We start from the raw sequence: 20,823 nt of genomic DNA on the forward strand, positions 1-20,823 counted from the left end.
ATAGAAGAGCAATAAAATCTCAAAGTCTATTTGGATGTACTGGTGTAAAATCACTTGCCCTCTCATTCCCCAGGAGAGTTCTATTTCTTTCTGGCATCCACCAGTTCTTCATTTATTGTTATTTATTTAAAGTTGTGTATCCTCAATCCCAACTGACCCTCTGTACCCTTATTGCCACGTTCTCCTGAATCCATGCCATCGTGAGTCCTCCTCTGGATGACTGCAATATATTCCTATTTGATCTCTCTGCCTCCAACTTACTTCCTCTGGAGACCATTCTTCACATTCTTCACACAGCATGATCTTCTCAAATCAATAATCTCATCATGTCACTCTCCTTTTATGGCCCTTAAGTCACTTCTCTCTGCTTACAAATGAAATTCCAACTCCTTAATGTAATCAATAATCCCTGCCATAGTCTTATCTTCTCCTGTAATCATGCTGGCTCACCATGCTCTAATCACCCTGACATTTCTGTCCCCCTAAAACAAAAGTTCTATCTTGAACTTGCCAGTTCCTCTGCCTAGACCACTCCTCTGCCAGAACATCACACAGCCCCTTCTCAAAATTCAGCTCAATCTCTCAGGTGTCAGCTCAAGAGTAACCTCAGAGACAGCTTCTCTGAACCCTTAAACTAAAGTAGCCCCTGCCACTCCCTGATCACTCTCCTTCTCATCACCCTGCTTCATTGCCTCCATAATGTCTAGGTAATTACTCCTGTATTCATATTTACTTGTTATTGTCTATCTCCTTCCATTAAAATGTAACCATTCTCTATGAGTGAGAGACCATAGTTATTTTTTTACCCTGATATCCTTGGTACTTGATACTTGGCCCAGATCCCACCACATCATAGAAAATAGATACATATTCGTTGAGTGAATGAATGAAATGATAGCTCTTATTGTTAGTGCTGCTACTGGTGACATCATGCATTATCCTTCACTTTGAATATTTTATATCTACACCTTCTTCATATTTGCTAAGCAATATCTATATAATAAAGGTATATTAGCCTAAATTATCAATATTCACCTTGAAGAATGATTCCTGCGGCTTCCAGCAAAAGTACTGAGAGTGCTTTAATCTGTAAGAGAGCTCTCAAGTGATTACTGGCTGGAATTTTTGATGATGGTCTCGGAATAAGATAAAGTGAAGCATCTGAGGACAAATATCTCTGAGCTTTCAAAAATCGACTTCTCTCCATTCTAATTCTTCCACTTATCCATCACACATCAACCAGGAAATAAATATTGAGTATCTAATATATGCCAGGCTCTGTGCCAAGCCCTGAGATTACAATGGTGAGCAAAATATCTACGTTCCCTGTTCTCATGGATAGTCTTATGAGGAAGATAGATGTTAAGCAAATTCTCACACAAATAAATGTCTTATAATAAACTGAGCTGTGTGTTATGAAGGAATAGTCAAAGATGCAACAAATTAAAAACAAAAAAAACTTAAAAAACAATTAAGCTCGATAGTACCAAAAATACTGCAGAATCAATTTAAGAAAAAAATGCGAAAACCTCTATGATGAACAGTAGAAAACAGTGCTGAGAGAAATTAAACTCCTGAGTAAATGGAGAGATAAATTATGTTCATAGATTGGAAGGCTCATAATTGTTCCAGTGTTGATGGTCCCAAATCGATCTACAGATTCAACACAATTTTAATCAAAATACCAGCAGACTTTTTTTGCAGAAATTGATTTATATGGAAATGCAAATGACCTAGAAAAGCCAAAGCAATTTTAAAAAAGAACAAAGTTGGAGAATTTACACTACCTGATTTCAAGAATTATTATAAAACTACAGTAATCAAGGCTGTAGAAACAGTGAAAGACATAAAGATCACTAAAGCAGAAAAGAGATTAAAAAAATAGACCCACTCAAAATCAATTTATTTTTAATAAAGATACCAAGGCAATTTATCAGAGAAAGTCAAGTCTGGAACTGGATAGCTAGGTAAAGATTTCTTGAGACATAGAAGCACAAACCATAGATAAAAACCAGATAAATTAGACTATCAAAATTCAAAATTTTTGTTCTTCAAGAACAATTAAGAAAATGAAAAGGCAAGTCATAGAGTGGGAGAAAATATTTATAATACATATATCTAACAGTAGATATTACTAGTACTGAGAACTCAATTTTTAAAAATACTCAAAATTCAATAACATGAATAATTCAAATTTTTAAAAATAGGCAAAGCCTTGAACAGACACTTCACAAAAGAAGATAACACAAAAGGCCAATAAGTACTTGAAAAGATGCTCAACATCAATAGTCATCAGGAATATACAAATTAAAACCACAGTGACATGCCATGACACAATAATCAGAATGCCTAAAACTTAAGACTAAGTTTTAATACCAGAAAATACCAAGTGTCGGTGATGATGTGAAGCAGCAGGAATGCTTCCACATTGCTGGTAAGAATAAAAATGGTACAGCCCCTTTGGAAAACTGGCAGTTTCTTGAAAAGTTAAACCAAAAGTTTATCATACGACCTAGCCAATATACTCATACATGTTTTCCCAACAAAACTGAAAAAACACATATTCACACAAAGACCTAAACGACAATGTACATAGCAGCTTTATTGACACAAGCCAAAAACCGAAGGGAAAAAATGTCTATCAATAGGTGAATGGATAAATAAAATATAAAATATTCATAAAACAGAATACTATTCAACAATAGAAAAGATACGAGAACATATAATAAAGGAATTTAGCTGAATCTAGATGGTCGGGGTGGTGGGGGGGTTTAAAGGAAGAAATGGATATCTGAAAGAAGACTAGAGATTGACTGGGGAAGTTGGAGTGGGTAATGAGAAATAAAGAGCATTCCAGGCAGAGGCTTGTTCAAGGGCCCCTGGCAGAAGGAAAGACGGAGCATTTACAGATGGTCTTGCTTAGAGAGCAAGGAGAGAGAAGAGTGACATGAGTTAAGGCCAGAAGTTGGTGACGGCCACACCACACAGGCCTTATAGGCCTTGTTAAGGATTCTGATATTTATGCTAAAAGCAATAAGAAACTTTCGAAAGGGTATTAAACTAAGAGATAGTATAATTAGCTTGACCTTCTAAAAAAGATCCTACTAAGTACAGTATGGAGAGTCGACTGTCATGAGAGCGAGTGGCTGCAAGGGAGCTAGTCATGGCCCCTGCTGAAATCCTGGTGGCACATGATGGCAGCTTACACTGAGATGGGATACTGGGGGAGAGAGAGAGAGATGAACAAATTCAATAACTGTTTGGGATAATGGGGGAGACAGAGAGAGATGAACAAATTCAATAACTGTTTGGGCTACATTCAGGGGATAAGGATGAAGATGGTATTAAGATCGACTCTAAGATTATGGCTCAGGGGATGAAATTGGAAGAGATTCTATTCCCCAGCACAAACAATGCTGGAAGAATGTCTAGTTTGGTGGAGAAGGTCTAAAGTCAGCTCTGGAAACACTGAATTTGAGATGCCTAGAAGACATCCAAATGACAACGTCTACTAGGCAGGTGGACATATGGATGTGAAAGCTCACAGAAGCCCAAGATGGAGATTCAAAATTGGGTGCTAGGAAGATGGTAATTAACATTGTTGAAGTGGATGCAATGTAGACTAGGGAGAGAGCACAGGATGAGGATAGTAAAGAACCTAGAATCAACTCGTAAGGAACTCCGACATTTAGAGGATGAGGAGGGAGAGATGAGCTAGCAAGGGAAATTAAGACATGACCAAAGAAAAGGTGTGGAAACCAGAAGAGCACGATTCTTTCCATATCGGAATTTATGGAAAGAATTCAAGATGGGTGTAGAAACTGTGTTGAATGCTAATACAATAATAAGAAAATGTCCACTAAATTTGGTGACATAGAGGTCACTGCTAACCTCAGAAAGAACAGATCCTACAGAAAAAGAGGGATGTCACCCAGGTTAGAGTGGACTGAGGGATGACTGAGAAATAAGGAAATGGAGAAAGTGATTATATATAACTTTAGCTACTGGGTCCAATCTCCTAGTATAACAAGCTGGGTAATAATGATGATGAAAGAAACTTGAACTTGGAAGAGATTGTGAAAGATACTGCTTCTGTGAAAGCTCAGCCCTTGAATTCAGCCTGAGAGGTTGCATTTCCTTTTCCTGTGACATAGGTGGGGATTTTGAATTATGAGTTCAAAGATTTCCTTTATTATGTTACTTTGATAACTACCGTGAATATGGAGAAGAGGGTTCACTAGAAGACCTTCAACATAAGTTACACACAACAATGATATGAGAAAGGCATGAGATGGGGCAAGAACAGGCAGGAATAGAGAAGGAGTCCTCTTCAACATCTATTTTCCAGTAAAACTGAAAATTTTACTGGAAATTTTAATCTGCTTTGCAATGAAATCCAGATCCTCATGAATATTTATAGAAAATCATAAAAGCAAAATGACACAAATAAATTTGGTAGCAAGCCAGAGAGAGTGGTCTCTTCCTTCATTCCCGTTTATCTGGGAAGTGTATATGCATGCTAAAAGAAGAAAATAAATGAAAAGATAGAACTCTTTGGTTCTAGAGGAGAGTAGAGCTGAGGAGAAACAAAAGCTAAATATTAAGATACCTGGACCCTGGGTTTCTAGGCCAAAAAATGAATGAATGAATGAATGAATGAATGAACGAATAAATGAACAAGCAACAGAAGATCAGTATGTCCTTGAGAAAGAATGGAGATTCTGTGAGCAGGGATGACCACAGATAAGAAAACAGACCCATTCCCTAGGTCGAGAGGAAAATATGTTTCGACTCTGTTTCCTCGGGCGTGTGTTTTAACAGGACTTCGAGGAGCTTCTAAGCTGGAGCTGCACAGTGAGGAAAGGACAGGGTGGCTCAGAGGTTGGGCCTCGCTCATAGGAAGAGGGAATATGTGGGGGAAAGGAATGGAGCCTGAGCACCACTCCTCTAGAAAGAGCCACACAGGCACCGCGGGGCCCCTGAATCCATGACACGTGGCCGAGTCAGACAGCATGACTGTGCCCTCAGCCTCTGGATATTTTAGCAAGTGGCTCACTCTCTCCAAAGCTGTCCAACAAGCTTGAGAGGAGGGACCACGTCTACTAACTGGCATCCATGAAGTGCTAAGCACTGGCCCATACACTTTACATATGCCATCTCACGGACTCCTCACCTGACTGAAAAGAAAACTAAAGTTCAGAAAATTGATCTGCCCCAAAGTCACAATGAGGGACTTAAATTTGAGCCCACATGTGCATGACCCTCAATCCCACACTACATAGGCTAGGAGAAATCAATCTGTTTCAACTGAGAGGGTAAAAGAAACTTACTGGAGGCAGAAGGCGGGAGACCATATAGAAAGGGGAAAAAAAAAGAATAAGAAGAAATAGGAATCCTCTTTTCTGAGAATAAGTAGATTGATAGAAGAAATCTCCTACAAAAGAGGGGAGAAGAGAATCTAACGGGAAATAGGAAAGGTGCCTGGGATTGAAAAGAAATTCGGGAACTAGGACAGAAACTCCGTCTGGGTCTGGAAGTCAGAATGAGGATCCGTAGGGTAAGAAGAAAGATGCTGGCGCCTTTTCCTTCGGGTGGGAGAAGAGACAGCGCTCAATTACTGACCTTCCTCTCTCTGGTCACGTGACTTGTGCTGGTATAAAAGCTTTCTACCAGCCAGGTTCCTTACGATATTTTCCTGTGTGAAATAAGCGGTAGCAGTGGCTGAAGCTCTGTTCCTCTTTCCCAGAAGCTTTCAGACTTTCCTTCAGGACTAATCCCAAGAAGCCATCTATCTGGAACGAAGACAAGGCAAGGAAGCTAGCTGAGTGCTTGCACTCTGGGAAGTGACGCCAGGATCAGAAGTGGAGGGGAAGGTGTTTGGGGGGCTGGAGGAAGTCTCTCAGAAATAGAATGTAAGGATCACATCTGGAGACAGGAGACAGTGGGGTGGTGGAGGTCAAGAAATCACAGACCGGGGTATCGAACCCAGAAAGAGGATGAAGGGGCCAGACTGTGTGGGTGGTGAGGGTTACAAACTAAGTGGAAACAGCTACCCCATTAAGAAGAGTTCTTCTGTTCGGGAGCCAGTGACTGCCTGTGGGCTTTTCTGAATATTCTCTAAAGCCTTTGGGGGACAAACCCCAAAGATAGTGCTGGCTCATGCTTTCTCCCCACTCCCCCTTCCCCTACACTTCACTAGCTTCCCCTTTTTAATAACAATCCGAGTCTTGTATTGGACAGGAGAGGAAAAGGTAGAAGAGAATCTGTATTCCGCAAAGGAGAAAACGAGGTTGGGAGATGGGTTAGGGAGCTGAGCACCTGCTTCCTGGACAGGTAGTGGGGTGCTGTGGAGAACCAGCACTGGGTGGAGCGCCTGCTTCTCACTGGACGAGTTCTCAGTGTGAGGAGGCTTGCTTTTTCTCTCTGCAGGTCTCTGAATGAGGAAGGGACTTAAGGAAAGTTGGAAACTGATAAAAGTAACTTCCTGTATCTCTGAGGAAAGAAGGAGAAAGGCTGGGGAAACTGGAGGGGGAATTCCCTTGGGTAGCCAAGGGTTGGTCTCCCCCAGAGACACATGACGGCAAACATAATAACTCCTAGTTAATATCCCACCCCAGGCAAAGTCAATAATTGCTCTGGGCAGTTCTGGCAGGTGGTGTGAGCAAGCAGTGGTGTCAGCAGACAGCCTTGACCTGGGAAGGGGAGAGTGCCAGGGAGGATGTCCTCATCCTGAACCAGAGGTGGGACCACAGGCTATGAGTGGGGCCTCCTGACCCTCCCCTTTTTTAATCCTCTTTCAGAACAGTCATGCTAAGCTTGAAGAGCTCCTTGATCCTCGTGGCCTATGTCATTATCTTTCTCACCGGTCTCCCTGCCAACCTCCTGGCCCTTCGTGCCTTCCTGGGGCGAGTCCGCCAGCCCCAGCGTGCACCGATCCACATTCTCTTGCTCAGCCTGACACTGGCGGACCTCCTGCTGCTGCTGCTGCTGCCCTTCAAGATCATTGAGGCTGCATATGAATTCACGTGGAAACTGCCTGAGATAATCTGTGCCATCACAGGTTTCGGCTTCTACAGCAGCATCTACTGGAGCACATGGCTCCTTGCGGGCATCAGCATCGAGCGCTACCTGGGAGTGGCTTTCCCCGTGCAGTACAAGCTGTCCCGCCGGCCTTTGTATGGAGTGATTGCTGCTCTGATCTCCTGGATCATGTCCTTTGGTCACTGCACCATCGTCATCATCGTCCAGTACTGGAACAAAACCCAGGAGGCCACAAATAAGGATGAAATTACCTGCTACGAGAACTTCAGCCCAGGCCAGCTGGACTTGGTGCTTCCTGTGCGACTGGAGCTGTGCCTTGTCCTCTTCCTTATCCCCATGGTGGTCACCATCTTCTGCTACTGGCGCTTTGTGCGGATCATGCTCACTCAGCCCCATGTGGGGGCCCAGAGGCGGCGCCGAGCTGTGGGGCTGGCTATCGTGACACTCCTTAATTTCCTGGTGTGCTTCGGTCCTTATAACGTATCCCACCTGGTGGGGTTTTACACGAAGAAAAGCCCCCAGTGGCGAGCGGAAGCTGTGGTATTCAGTTCCCTCAATGCCAGCCTGGACCCCCTGCTTTTCTATTTCTCTTCGTCGGATGTGCGCAGAGCCTTTGGCAAAGGGCTTCAGATACTGCGGCATCGGAGCTCCACCCTGTCGGGACGCAAAGGCAGAGAGATAGCGGAGATGGCGAATGGGGATAAGGGTGCGAGTCAAGTCGAGGGAGCAGCGAGCTCTGACTTTACCACAGACTAGGGAGGTCTCTGCACCTTTGGAGGCCCTCGCGGCCATGTATGAGTTGAGCAGGCTGGGAGAGGGAGAGCATGAGGGTTCCTGTTCCAGATTCAGCAATCCACTACTGGGACTGTAAAAATTTCTCTCATCAGTTTGGTATCCCTTTCTGACTGAATTTTCCTTCCCAATGGAACACGGCTCCGTAACAAAAGAAGAAATGGTTAGGCATAGAAGCACTATCAGACCAAGTTTCAGAAGCCATGTAGCTAACACGAATTCAGTCCTTATGAGGTGATCGGTAGCTGGAAATGACCAGGCCAAAGAAGAGAGTCCTAAAACAATCTCACCATAAGCTTTGAAACAATATCTAGACGCTGTTCTAGCTGTCGATGCTGGGGAAAAAGCCAACAGGAAAGAGACGGAAGAGAAATACTAAATGAGGTCAAAGAACTCAGGGAGGTTCTGAGCCAAGGGGACTAGGAGGTGGGGCTGAGGGCTTAGGCCTCTAGTTGATCTAGGTTTGCACTGTATTGATCTGACCTGCTGCTTTGTAAGTATGCTTAAGACGTCTTCATGTGTGTAGCTTGTCTCCCCATTAAACTGCCTGAGGTCTGGATCTTGTCTTCTCCCTATATGGCACCCCGCACCAGCTTCACTTGGTGATGGTGTTAGCGTTCATGCTCTTGCTGCTGCCACTGAGCACGATGTAGGGCGTCTTCTGGGCCAGCTTAGCACCCATCAGTCAGAGCTCATCACTGACTAGCACAGGAAAAGACAGCCTGGTCTGGCAGATTGAAAATAAAGATTATAAAACTCTGAAACAAGTGTCCACCGTTTTTGTGACGTTTCTGCAAGTATAGGGAAGGCAAAAATGGAATGAAGAACCAGACTCAGCAGCAAACAGCAAAATGAGAAGGTGATGCATCTGAAACCACAGAAACATTTTAAGGTAAAGATGTAATGAGAGTGGGTTAAGTGAGGGTACTGCCATCATCCTGTTATACTGATGAATAGAGATCGGTTTAGAAAGAGCTTGTAGGATGAGTCTTTACGCAACATTATCAATGTATCACATGTTACTTTCCTGTTTAGAAGCCTTCAGAATTTTCTTATCATCAAAAGTTTTCCTCCCAGAAACTCATATCATATCATGCCATTGCCTGCTTTGTATCCTCTCTCCCTTCCCAGTTCCACCTGACTAATTCATTTCTCTACAATAAGGACCCCTAGAGCACTCTCTCTCGGTAACTGACCCTCCAGGTCCTAGCCTAGTGGTTTGCAACAGAGGCTATATATCAGTATTACATGTAGAGATATAAGAACAATACAGGTAGCCACCTCAAATCTACTGACTCAGAATCTCAGGCAGGGGTTGAGGGCAGCAGGTGAGTTTTAAAAATCTCCCTAGGTGATTATGATAGGCAGGTCAGGTTAGGAATCACTGGCCTAGCTTAGGGACCCAATCTGTCCAAGGAATTACTCTTCAGAGATACCTTTCCGGCTTATAAGTCCCCCTCACCTCAACCGCATGTACCCCATCTTCTGATTGCTTGCTTTTCTCCTTCTTATAAAACCCCACACAGTACTTACTTTCTCCAGAAAGACTTACTTCCCTTATTATTTCCACCTAACCGAGAGCTCATTCTCTTTCTTTTCCTTCCTCAAAACAATACTAGACTTGTGTCCTAAGAGCCTTGACTTCATGTTGGTTCTGCTTACTAACTGGGTGACCTTGAGCAAGTCACAACCTCCAGCCTTCATTTCCAAATCATAATAATGAGGATAATGTATGCCTCCCAGGTTCATTATGAGGATTCAAATGAGACTTAATATACAAAATTGCTGAGAAATTATAGAGTATTATTTAGCTCTAAGATAACAACTGAAACATAGATATACTCCCACTTGAAGAAATATAGCAAGTAGAAATTTTAAATGATGGAAATAATATATTAGGTAAGCAACTTGATAGGATGATTGGACAGTAATGTATGAGGGGAAAAAATCTGGGATTTTCAGCTGACTGTAGGTTTACTACGCATCTATGATGTATTAGATCTTCCAAAAAAGCTAATTTGATTTTGGGTGGTATTAAAAGAAGCAGTCTAAACAAGTTGATAATTTCACTCTACTGAGTTCTATTCAGTAGCATGTTTAGTACTGAGCAACACATTTTATAAAAGATGTTAATTCAATGAATCAAAGGACAATAATTCAAGTTAATCAGAAAAATTAACCAGAATGTTTTGGAGTTTTAAAACCTAATAATAATAAAGTAACAACAAGAATACATTAAATATTCTTGTACATCAGGCAGAATACATCAGGCAGTATTCTAGAGTAGCTGTCCCCATCCTTTTTGGCACCAGAGACCGGTGCTCCTATGAGAATCTAATGCCTGATGATCTGAGGTGGAGCTGAGGTAGTGATGCTAGCTCTGGGGAGCAGCTGCAAATACAGAAGAAGCTTCGCTGGCTCTCCTGACGGTCACCTCCTGCTGTGTGGCCCAGTTCCTAACAGGCCACAGATCTGTAGCTGTCTGTGGCCCTGGGGTCGGGAACCCCTGTTCTAGAGAAGGAGCCTAAGATGATGAAGGGAACTTTCCAAGGCCAGTAAGTGAAAGAGAGTTTGCATCCAGGTCTTCCTAACTCCAAAGTGCCTGCTTTTTTCGCTAACACACGAAAAGTAAGTAAGAGACTGTTTGATATGTGGCTAAAATGAGATAAGGTCCATTTTATGGAAGATGCATTCTGTGGAGCCCCACAGGGAAAAACAAGGGTCATGGGCAAAAAAGGCAGGGAGTTACATCTGAAACAGTCAGGGCTGTTTAAAGTGGAACTAACTACCTCAGCAAGGTAATCACTCCCCCATCTCCAGGAATTTTGAAGTAGAAGATAGAAAACACCCATCTTAGGACATTGAGGAAACTCACACATCTGAAAAGGACTGGACCAGTAACTGCCAAACCCTTTCCAACCTGAGATTCCCAGGGTTTCGGAGACATGGCTGCTCTCTGATCAGGAAAATGCAAGAAAATCTCTGAGCCTGATCTGAGACTTTCAGGGTGAAACTTTAGCTACTCATTAACAAGTATTTAATCTTCATTAAGTTACTTGATAGATAGCCCATTTCTTCACTGGGAAATTAGTAATTCATTTGTTCAACAAATATGTATTGATTAACTACTATAAGCTAGGTATTTTTCTAGGAGCTGGAGATGCAGAGGGTTTAAGAGACAATATATCTTGTCCTCTAGGGGTTTCCATTATAGTGAGGAAAAAAATGGTTAATAAACAAGTAAACAAATAAAGAATCAAGGTAATTTCAGAATGTGGCAAATGGATGTTACAAATGGACTAAAATAGAGATATGAGAGAAAGTATAAGAGGATAGTTCAGGGGGTTTGGAAAATTCTCCTGAGTCAGTGGTATTCAGCTGAGACCTGAATGATGAGAGGTAGTTGCCATGTAAAAGCCCACAGGAAGAGCATTCTAGAAATAGAAACTGCTGGTGCAAAGGCCTTGAGGTGGGAAAAAACTTTAGTGAGGGCCAGTGTGGGGCTAGAGCAGTGGTTTGCAAACTTAAGCATGTATTAGAATCACTTTAAGAGTTTGCTGAATCATAGATTACTGTTTTCCCTCCCCACAGCTTCAGAATTAGTAGGTCTGGGATGGGACACAGGAGTTTATATTTCTTTTTTTTGTTTTTTCCAAAGATATTTTTATTTCGAACAATTCACAATTACTGATATCTCATTAGCTGTTTTAAAATGGTGCTTGATTGATGACACAAGTACTATATGCTAGGTAGTAAAACTTTGTTATGATCCTTTATATTTCTGTGATGTCAGTTGTCGCTTCTCTTTCTTTTCTAATTTGATTTATTTGGGCCCTCTCTCTCTTTTTGTAAAATTAATTAATTAATTTTTTTATGGTGACATTGGTTAACGAAATCCAGTAAGTTTCAGCTGTACACATTAACAGTAAGGCATATATATATTTACACTGTGCGTTCACCTCCCATAGTTAGGTTTCTTTCTGTCACCACATATTTGACCCCTTTTACCCTATCTACCTTCTTTCCCCCTATCCGTGGTAACCACTAGGTCTATCGTTCATGTCCGTGAGTCTCTGTTTGTTTGTCCTGTTCATTTGTTGCTTTTAGGTTTATATCTGAGAAGTTCTTTATCTCTCTTTCAATTTTAAATGATAGCCTTGCTGGGTATAGTAGTCTTGGTGGTAGGTCCTTGCTTTTCATGACTTTGAATACTTTGTGCCAATCGCTTCTGGCCTGGAAAGTTTCTGTTGAGAAATCAGCTGACGGTCTTACGGGTGCTCCCTTGTAGGTAACTAACCGTCTTTCTCTTGCTGCTTTTTAAGATTTTCTCTTTGTCTTTAACCTTTGGCATTTTAATGATGATATGTTTTCATGTGGGCCTCTTTGGGTTCATGTTGCTTAGGACTCTTTGTGCTTCCTGGGCTTGTATGTCTATTTTCTTCACTATGTTAGAGAAGTTTTCCATCATTATTTCTTCAAGTGGGTTCTCAATCTCTTGCTTTCTCTTTTCTCCTAGTACCCCAATGATGCAAATGTTGTTATACTTGATATTGTCCCAGAAGTCTCCCTTAAACAATCCTCATTTTTTTTGGATTCTTTTTTCTTTTTGCTGTTCTGGTTGGGTATTTTCTGCTCCCTTATCAATCAAATTGCTGATTTTATCCTCTGCTTCATCTAATCTTCTGTTGATTACTTCTAGTGTATTCTTCATTTCAATTATTGTATTCTTCACTTCTGACTGGTTCTTTTTTATAGTTACTATGTCTTTTTTTTTTTTTTATGCTAACTATCTCACTAAGTTCCTTGAGGATCCTTATAACCAGTGTTTCCAACTCTGTAACTGATAGAGTATTTGCCTTCATTTCATTTAGTTCTTTATCTGGAGTTTTTGCCTGTTCTCTGACTTGGGGCATGTTTCTTTGTCTCCTCATTTGGATGCCTCTCTGTGTTTGTTTTTGTGTATTAGGTGGATCTGCTATGTCTCCCAGTCTTGGCAGTGTAGCCTTATGTAGTAGGTGTCCTGTGGAGCCCATCGATACAGTCACCCTGATCACCTGAGCTGGGTGCTCCAGGAGTGTCCTTTGTGTGGGTTATGTGTGCCTTCCTGTTGTAGTTGAGCTTTGATTGCAGCTGGCATGTCAGTGGGCGGGATTGACCCTCGGGCTGACTGGCTGTGAGGACTGGCCACGAACACAGCCTGCCAGCTGCTGTATGGGGTCTGACCCCACAGAGTGGCCTCAGATGCCTATTGAAATCGCCCTTTGGATATGCCCCTTGTGGGGCTAACCAGGTGGTGCTTTGTTGTGGTCTGATGTTGATCACAACACAGGGTGTGTTGGTTCGGGGGCCTCTTGGTAGAGTGTCTGGTGCAGACCAAGGTCAGTTGCTGTCTATGACCACCCCAAGGCTACCTGGTAGAAGCTACAAAGTGATCTGCAGTTGGTTGCTGCCTGTGCTAGACCTGGAGGTACATGGGAAACATCACACTACAAAATGAGGTTGGCCGCCACCAGTACTGAGCCTGGGGCAGCTCAGCAAAAGGTCCAGAGCACTCTGAGGCCTGCTGTCACCTACCATCTGCCCATAATGCTCAGTCACAGAAAGAGCCTCGGGGCAGTATGCAAATTGGATGAGATGGGATCTCAGGGTGGGGAAAGTGATGTTCACCAGTTTAATACAGATTCAGATTTGGTGCCAGTGCTGATCCTGGGGCCACTCAGCAAAAGGCATAGAGCACACCAAGGCCACCCCTTAGCCCCACGGATCTCCAAGAGTTCTCCAAGAAAGACTGCAGCATGAACCGATGCCTGCTGCTCACCACTGAAAGAAACTCTTGCAGTGCATGAGTTAGGTGGGGTGGGGTCCCAAGGAGTAACCACAATGAAATGAGTGGAGTTCACCAGGCTAGTGCAAATTCAGATTTGGTTATGTGGTGGGCAGGGTTAACACAGGAACACTGGAAACTGTCCCTCCAACCCTCAATCTTAAGCCACACAATTTAGTCTCTTCCTGTATGTCTCTGGCACCTCCTGAGCTGCTGACCCTCTGGTGGAACCTAGGGTGAGTGCGTACAAGTGAAAGAGTCTGTGCATAGGCCCTTTAAGAGGACAGAGCCTGGGTTTCCAGCAGCCTTTCATCTCACCTGGTTGCATGAAATTTTGCTGATTTTCATAGTCAAGTGTTGTGGGGGCTCCTCTTCCCAGCACTGGTGCTCCTGCTTGGGGATCTTAAGCAGGCTGGGACCTCTCGCTTCTCAAGGGGGATATCTGCAGCTGAGATATCCCTCCCAATTCTCAACTGCCACACATGGGTGTGGGGCCATCCCATTTTGTATTTTTGCTCCTCCTACCAGCCTCTATGTGGCTTCCTCTTTATATCTTTAGTTGTAGGACTTCTGTTCAGCTAGTCTTCAGATAGTTCTCTGAGTTGATTTTTCTATAATTTAATTGTAATTAATGTGTTCATGGGAGGAGAAGAGCACAGCGTTTACCTATTCCACCACCTTGACTGGAACTCCTCAAGAATTTGTATTTCTAACAATCCCAGGTGACACGGATGCTAGTGGTTCAGAGACTACACTTTGAGAACCATTGGGCTGGAATATCGTGAACTGCGGAGAATAAACAATGGAAGATAAAGTTAAGGAGGTCATTGGAAACCAAACCATGCAAAGTTTTTTAGCTCACAAGTAGGAGTTTGAATTTATTCTAAGAGCTTTGAAAGCCATTCGAGAGTTTGAACAAGAGAGTGAAATAATCTGATTTCTATTTTAAGATGATCACTCTGGCATCTGTGCCTACCACTGAAGGGAGATGGTTGTTAGGTTAAGGAGATAATGTGCATGGCAGTTAAGAAAACATAAAGTACTATAGCAAACATGCCGGGTTTTCATCATCCCTGAAAGTAAGGGCTATTTCTTCTTTCATTAGAAGTGATCATCCAAGGACCAAAAAGGCTTTACAAGTTATGCATCTACTCGATAAATAGATGTCCCCAGTGGTGTGCTAAAAAATGTTTCACAATCAGCTCCTGGGATGGGAAGGGGTAGTGGGGAGCAGGAGAATGGAGTTGTGAAAGGCCTTGAGTTGTCGCACTTGCCAATTTCTATGGCAGACACATTCCACCAGGGCCAGTTTCTACAAAGATGAAGTCACTGAACATGGGCTTGGCAAAAAATGCTAATAATCAGCTCTTGCAATCCAGCTCAAGCATATCTCTAGACACATTCCCAGCACATATGCTCAACTGACGGACAGATCACATCCTACTTGAGAAAACTTTCTCTCTCCCTGGCTGCATATAGGATAAGCCTCTGGCACCATAAACACTAGCTAAATGTGGCTGCTGGTCCTGATCCAAAAGGATCCAGGTGGTTGGTTAGATTGCAGGACTCCTCTGAATTTCCCGTAGGATGGCAGATGGGTAAACAGAAATATGAATGCCTGGTTAATGAATAACACAGACAGCAGCCTAGAGCAGCTACCAGAAAATAGGAGTGGAGGGAGCTAGCTCATCTCAACCTAGGAAAAAGAGAAACTGGCATTGACGATTTCACTTTCCTTTTCTAAAAAAAGATGCTGTTTTGCTTCTTTATCTGAAATTCTCCCCTTACCAGAGCTCACATGTAGTGTGGTTTTATAGTGATTACTGTGGTCAGAGAAGGCAGGGTGGGTCATCCTAGAGAGTATTTGAAGGAAAACACACAGCCAAGATTCCGACTCTACTTCCTACCACCTACCTGCCCCTTAGCTTCAGGTTTCTGTTAGTTCTTGGGTTTGTTTGTTTGTTTTTCTGTCGGCTTTCCCTACCTCCTGTGGTTAGATACTTTTGCCCCATTTTTTGTTTCATTATTTTTCTCTAGTCACAGGAAGTGAGGACATTTCTCATCTACAAATTGCACATTCAACCAGGAAATTGGGTCAACGATCTCTAAGCCCTCAGAAGCAGTAGTCCAGTAACCCGCTTGGCAAAATTTTTAATATCTAGAAATGTAGGAGATGTGAGATCAAGTGGTGGGGATGGGGAGCCAATGCTGCAAATGCCAGCCACAGTCAACTGTCCACCAGCAGCTTACCCAAGCAGGGGCTATCCATAACTCTATTATAATCTCAGCCTCTCTCTCCCCAAATGCTTTCTCCTGCCTTCTGTCAGCCAGTTACGATCAGCTTCAAGGAAACAATGTTAAGAAAATAAATATACTGCTCCCAAATCTAAATGTTTTAAATAGAAGACCCATAAATGTGTATAGCTGTCTAAAATTTCTACTGTTCCAGAGCAGACATTACGTCATTCAGCTTTCCATAGGTGTAGGCCTTCATTCATCCACAAATGTTTATTGAGGCCTACTATGTGTCAGACCCTGTTCTAGGTGCTAAAAACCCAGCAGTGAATAAAGACATGCTCCCTGCTCTCACGCAGCTCACATTCCAATGAGAGAGGCATACAGGGAAACCAACAAACAGACACTTTGAAGTGATGCTAAGGGCTGTGAAGACGAGAAAAGAGGGTGAAGAATAACCTTGAGGCAGGAAGTAGGCAACTACTTTTGAATGAGTGGCTTGGAAAGGCCTCTCAAAAGTGGCATTTGAGTTACTACCAGATGACAAAAAGGAATAATATATGCCAAGAACTGGGGGGAAAATATTCCAAGCTAAGGGTTCGAGGCAAATTCAAGGCTTGGAAAAGCTGACTTTACACAAGGAAGAGAAAGGCTAGGGTAACCAGGGCTTAGTGACAGCTGGAAGAGCAGACAAGAGTCAGATCATAGAGGCTCTTGAGGGTTTATGATAAGAAGCACAGCAGATATCTTCTCTCTGCTTAACAGGAAAAGCAGAGGCTCGGAGACCAGTCCTCATCAGGGTGGTCTTCTGCACCCCGGTCTAGGAATCCAGACTCCCTCTCAAAACTTGGTGCACACTCTCTTGCTCTCAATCTGTTGCCTCATTGCAGAAGAGGAAGGAGGACAGGAAATGTGATTCATGCAGTGTGCAGTTGTTTGGTATAGAAAGTTAGCGAGGGAGGTAGAGACTGACTGCTGAGGTTCTGAGGAAAGAAAGTAGAGGTGGAACAAGACATCTGAGTGCTGAGAGCAGGAGAGAGGAGGCCAGTGAGGAGCTGGTTTTGGGAAGGAGAGGCAACTTGCCTGGGCTCTGAGAAAGGCAAGAGAGGTGACCAGGAGTCCTCCCATGCTGTGCCCATGTCCACTGGCCTGGAACAGAAGTGGTGGTGTAAGGACAGAATCATGGAGCTCTGGAGAATTATAGAAATCCTCCAGTCCAATGATTCTCAACCATGGCTGCATTGCAGAGCCACCTGAGGCACTTCTAAAAAGTGCATTTAGGCATTTTATTTTGTTATAGCTCTCCAGGGACTTGGGAACCTTGGAGGGTTGAGAATCACCATATCTAGTCCTGCCCCTCCACCAGACCAGCCAGAGGGATCTCCAGTGAGGTAGCAGGAAGTACTGACTGGGTCTGAATCTGGGCTTACACTGTGCAACTCAACTTCTCTGGGCTTTAGTTTTCTCACTGAAAAAAAAAAATGAGGGTGGAGTGGCTAACACACCTATACCATCATGCTATTATGAAGATTTAATGAGCTTAAAATTGTACACATAAAACACTTAGAACAGTATCCATCATCCTGTTGATGCTTGTTTATACATGCTTATATATGGCAATCTGTTTAAAACATAATTCAATTCTGCTCAGAGGCTTCCAAATACTTCTCATGGCCCTCAGAATAAAATCTCAAGCCTTCTCCATGGCCCTATGTGATCTGACACTTGTCCATCTGCCCAAGCTCATCTCCCTCCTTCCATACCCCCGCCTTCTCATATCATTCCTCCTTTGTGCTGTCAACAACTTGCAAAGCTCCTTCTTGCTTCGGATCCTTTGCACTTGCTGCTTTATTTTCCTGGAACCCTCTTCTCCCACATTCTCACATGGCTGCATCCTCATCTCTCAGGCTGCTTACAACTTAAATTTCATCTGTTCATAGGATTTTCTCCTCAACCCACTCCAAAATTGCCTCCCTTGGATACAGTCACATCACTCTGAATTACTGACTTTACTGTATTTATTACTATCTAATATTGTTTTTGTCTTACCTATTATTTTTAGAAAACTTATATGTGCACATAGTTTAATAATTCAAATGGTTTGCTATCAAAAACAATATCCCTCACCCTCTGGTTCCACTACAGTCATTTACTCCTTCTTGGAGACAACCGCTTTCACTTCTTTTCAACTAAATATTTATCCTTTCATGTCTTTAAGGAACTTCCTTATTTTACTATATGCTTTCATTTTTCAATATCAAGTTTTATCTGTTAACTTTCCCCTATGACAGATGAGGATTTAGCTCTCCCCAATACATAAACACATGTACCTTTCCCACTCTGTATCTTCCTAATATACTTATATCATAATTGCATAATTAGAACAACACTCGATGTTTACATTATTGTGACTATGTAAATAGAGGAGCTCTATAATAAACTGATTACTTTTTCTACTCTACACAACTTCTCTCCCCACTCCGGGAATTAATAATTGCCTTTTTTTTTTTTCATTTGCTGAGTTTTCTACATACTTATCACGGATTCCTCCCCAAACTTTTTGCCAATTATTTTATTTCCTCTCAAGACCTTCAGAGGTATTCAGAGGTAGGATACAGATTTTATCTTCTTGAAGAAATCTCCCCCAAAACTTACTGACCTGCTCCAGTCTGGACGGGTGGCAGTTTATGCCAGGCATGCAGCAGCTGGCCCCTGGATGCTCTTGAGAGGCTTTTTCGTTTCTCTGCTCTTTTTTTTCTTCCTTGGTTTATGTCTCCTAGCAGCTTCTTTAGGAAGTGCATGTTTCAAGACTCTACATGTCAGAAAATGTCTTTATTTTACCTTCATGTTTAATTGATATTGGACTATGTGTGAAATTCTAGATTGGAAATCATTTTCCTTCAGAATTTTCAAGGCATTGCCACACTGCCTTCTAGCTTCCAGTCTTGTTGAAAATTCCCAAGATATTCTGATTTCTAATTCTTTGTATGCAGACTATATTCTTCTCACTGAAAGCTTGAAGAGTCCTTACCCTTCTCGCAAGTATTCTAAAATTTCATCCATTATTCTAGCCACTCGATAGACTCTCAGTCTGCAAAATAATATCATTCAGTTTGGGGAAATTTTCTTAAAACATTTGGTGATTCTTTCCTTGCCTGTATTTCTTCTCTTCTCTTTTTCTGGAACTCCTGTTATTTGGGGGATGTCGACCTCCTGGACTGGCCCTCTAATGTTTCCTTCTCTCCCATTTTCCATTTCTCCATCTTTTTGCTCTTCTTTCCGTGAGATTTCTCCCAAGCTTATAGTTCAGCCCTTTTATTTGATTTTTCCTTTTTGCTATCACCTTTCATTGCCAAGCACTCTCTTTTATTCCTGATCTCATTTTATGGTTGTAATATCCACTCTGATCTCTTTGAAAAATGTTCATCTTCCTGCTCTGAGTTGCCTTTTCTGGCCTCTATCCTTTATGTCAGAAGTTGTCATCAGGTATCTGGTAATCCTTGGTTGCTCATCTTGAAGAGGAGGAGGGGGACATATATATATATATAATATAACATGATGTCTAGGGTTTGATTTAAAGGCAGAAAGGAAAAAAGGAATTGAGGTATGGAAAAATCTCGATAACTTTTAAATCTAGGTGATGGATAAATTAGCTTCTATTGTACGATTTCCTCTACTTTTGATGTTTAACAATATTCACAATGAAAATGTGGTTGCTGGCAGGATTCAGTTCCTTGAGGGCTGTTAAACTGAGGGCCTCAGTTCCTGGGTGGCTGTGGGCTGGAGGACTTCCTCAGTTCGTCATGATGCGAGCCTCTCCATAGCACAGCTGACTTCAACAGAGCCAGTGAGCAAGAAAACAAGATAGGACGACATGGAAGGCAGTTTTTTGATACACCTAATCTTTGAAGTGATCTCCCACCATTTCTGCTCAACTCGTTCTCTAAAAGAGAGTGAATTGTACAAAAATGTGAATACAAGGAAAGGAAATCACTGGGGCCACCTTGGTGGCTGCCGTCCGTAGGTACTAAATAATGAATGAAAGCTGTGAGCACATGAATTAGGCTTCAATGAAGAGTGATTCAGCTGGGTCATTTAGGCAGGGGGACCTCCAACGTGAATAGTCAGGGTTTTTCTTCTTAGGCTGAACATATTTCTCAGAAAAAAAACATCTTCTATTCTGCCTGGAGGGTGAAAATTGGACTGTCAGAAATTTAGGAGTCAAACGTTAAAGAGAGTTGGAGGAGAGGAAGAGGGTCTCAACATCCAGAGTTCCTTTAATCTCCTATTTATGCTATATTGCTCCCTCTTGCAACTATATTATTCCGAAGACCCTCTGAGTTATCCTCTCCAGAGAATAAAACTGCAATCTTTTCCCTGGGTGAGAGGCAGTTGCCTCACATCAGGAAATTGGGGAAGAGATCTGAGGATTCTTTTCAAATAAACTTTCAACCAACCTCCTTATGTTAGCTTACCTTTCACTCCCATTTCCACAGGTACTTGTTACCTTGTGAGCCTATGTGGACTCTGCAGTAGAATTTTGGTTGAATCTTGTTTTTTCTACTGGCTTAAGATTCAGCTTTCATAGATCTGCCAAGTCAGTTACCAGTTACCACTCTTTCATCTGCTTTCCAGCTTCCAAAATTTTGATGGCATTGCATTCTCTTTTGTTCTCCCTGTCCTTGTGGGTTTAGTGCCTTTTTAAAAGATCTCTTTACTGTCATTATAGTGTTATTTCAGGAAGGAGCCAAAGGAGAAGAATGTATTCAATCCGCCATCATTAGCCTCAAGTATTCCTTCCTTATTATTTGTTTGTTTGCCTGTTTATTGTCTGTCTTCCTCTCTTAAATGTGGGTTCCAGGATGACTTGTCTATTTTGTTCACCTATACATCCACAGTACCCAGACCATTCTTGACACAGGTAGGGGTTC

General features: G+C 42.4%; 1 protein-coding gene across 1 annotated transcript; it reads left to right on the plus strand.

The window, feature by feature from the left end:
* The first annotated feature begins 5,701 nt into the window (after positions 1–5,701).
* LOC105306636 (free fatty acid receptor 2-like) lies at positions 5,702–8,553 on the plus strand. The gene is made up of 2 exons (XM_011381772.2): positions 5,702–5,808; positions 6,801–8,553. Exon 2 carries the CDS (start codon positions 6,808–6,810, stop codon positions 7,795–7,797), a length of 990 nt encoding a protein of 329 aa, XP_011380074.1. The 5' UTR covers positions 5,702–5,808; positions 6,801–6,807; the 3' UTR covers positions 7,798–8,553.
* The last annotated feature ends 12,270 nt before the right edge of the window (positions 8,554–20,823 follow it).

Source organism: Pteropus vampyrus, unplaced genomic scaffold (genome assembly GCF_000151845.1).
Source record: "Pteropus vampyrus isolate Shadow unplaced genomic scaffold, Pvam_2.0 Scaffold452, whole genome shotgun sequence".
NCBI lineage: Eukaryota > Metazoa > Chordata > Mammalia > Chiroptera > Pteropodidae > Pteropus > Pteropus vampyrus.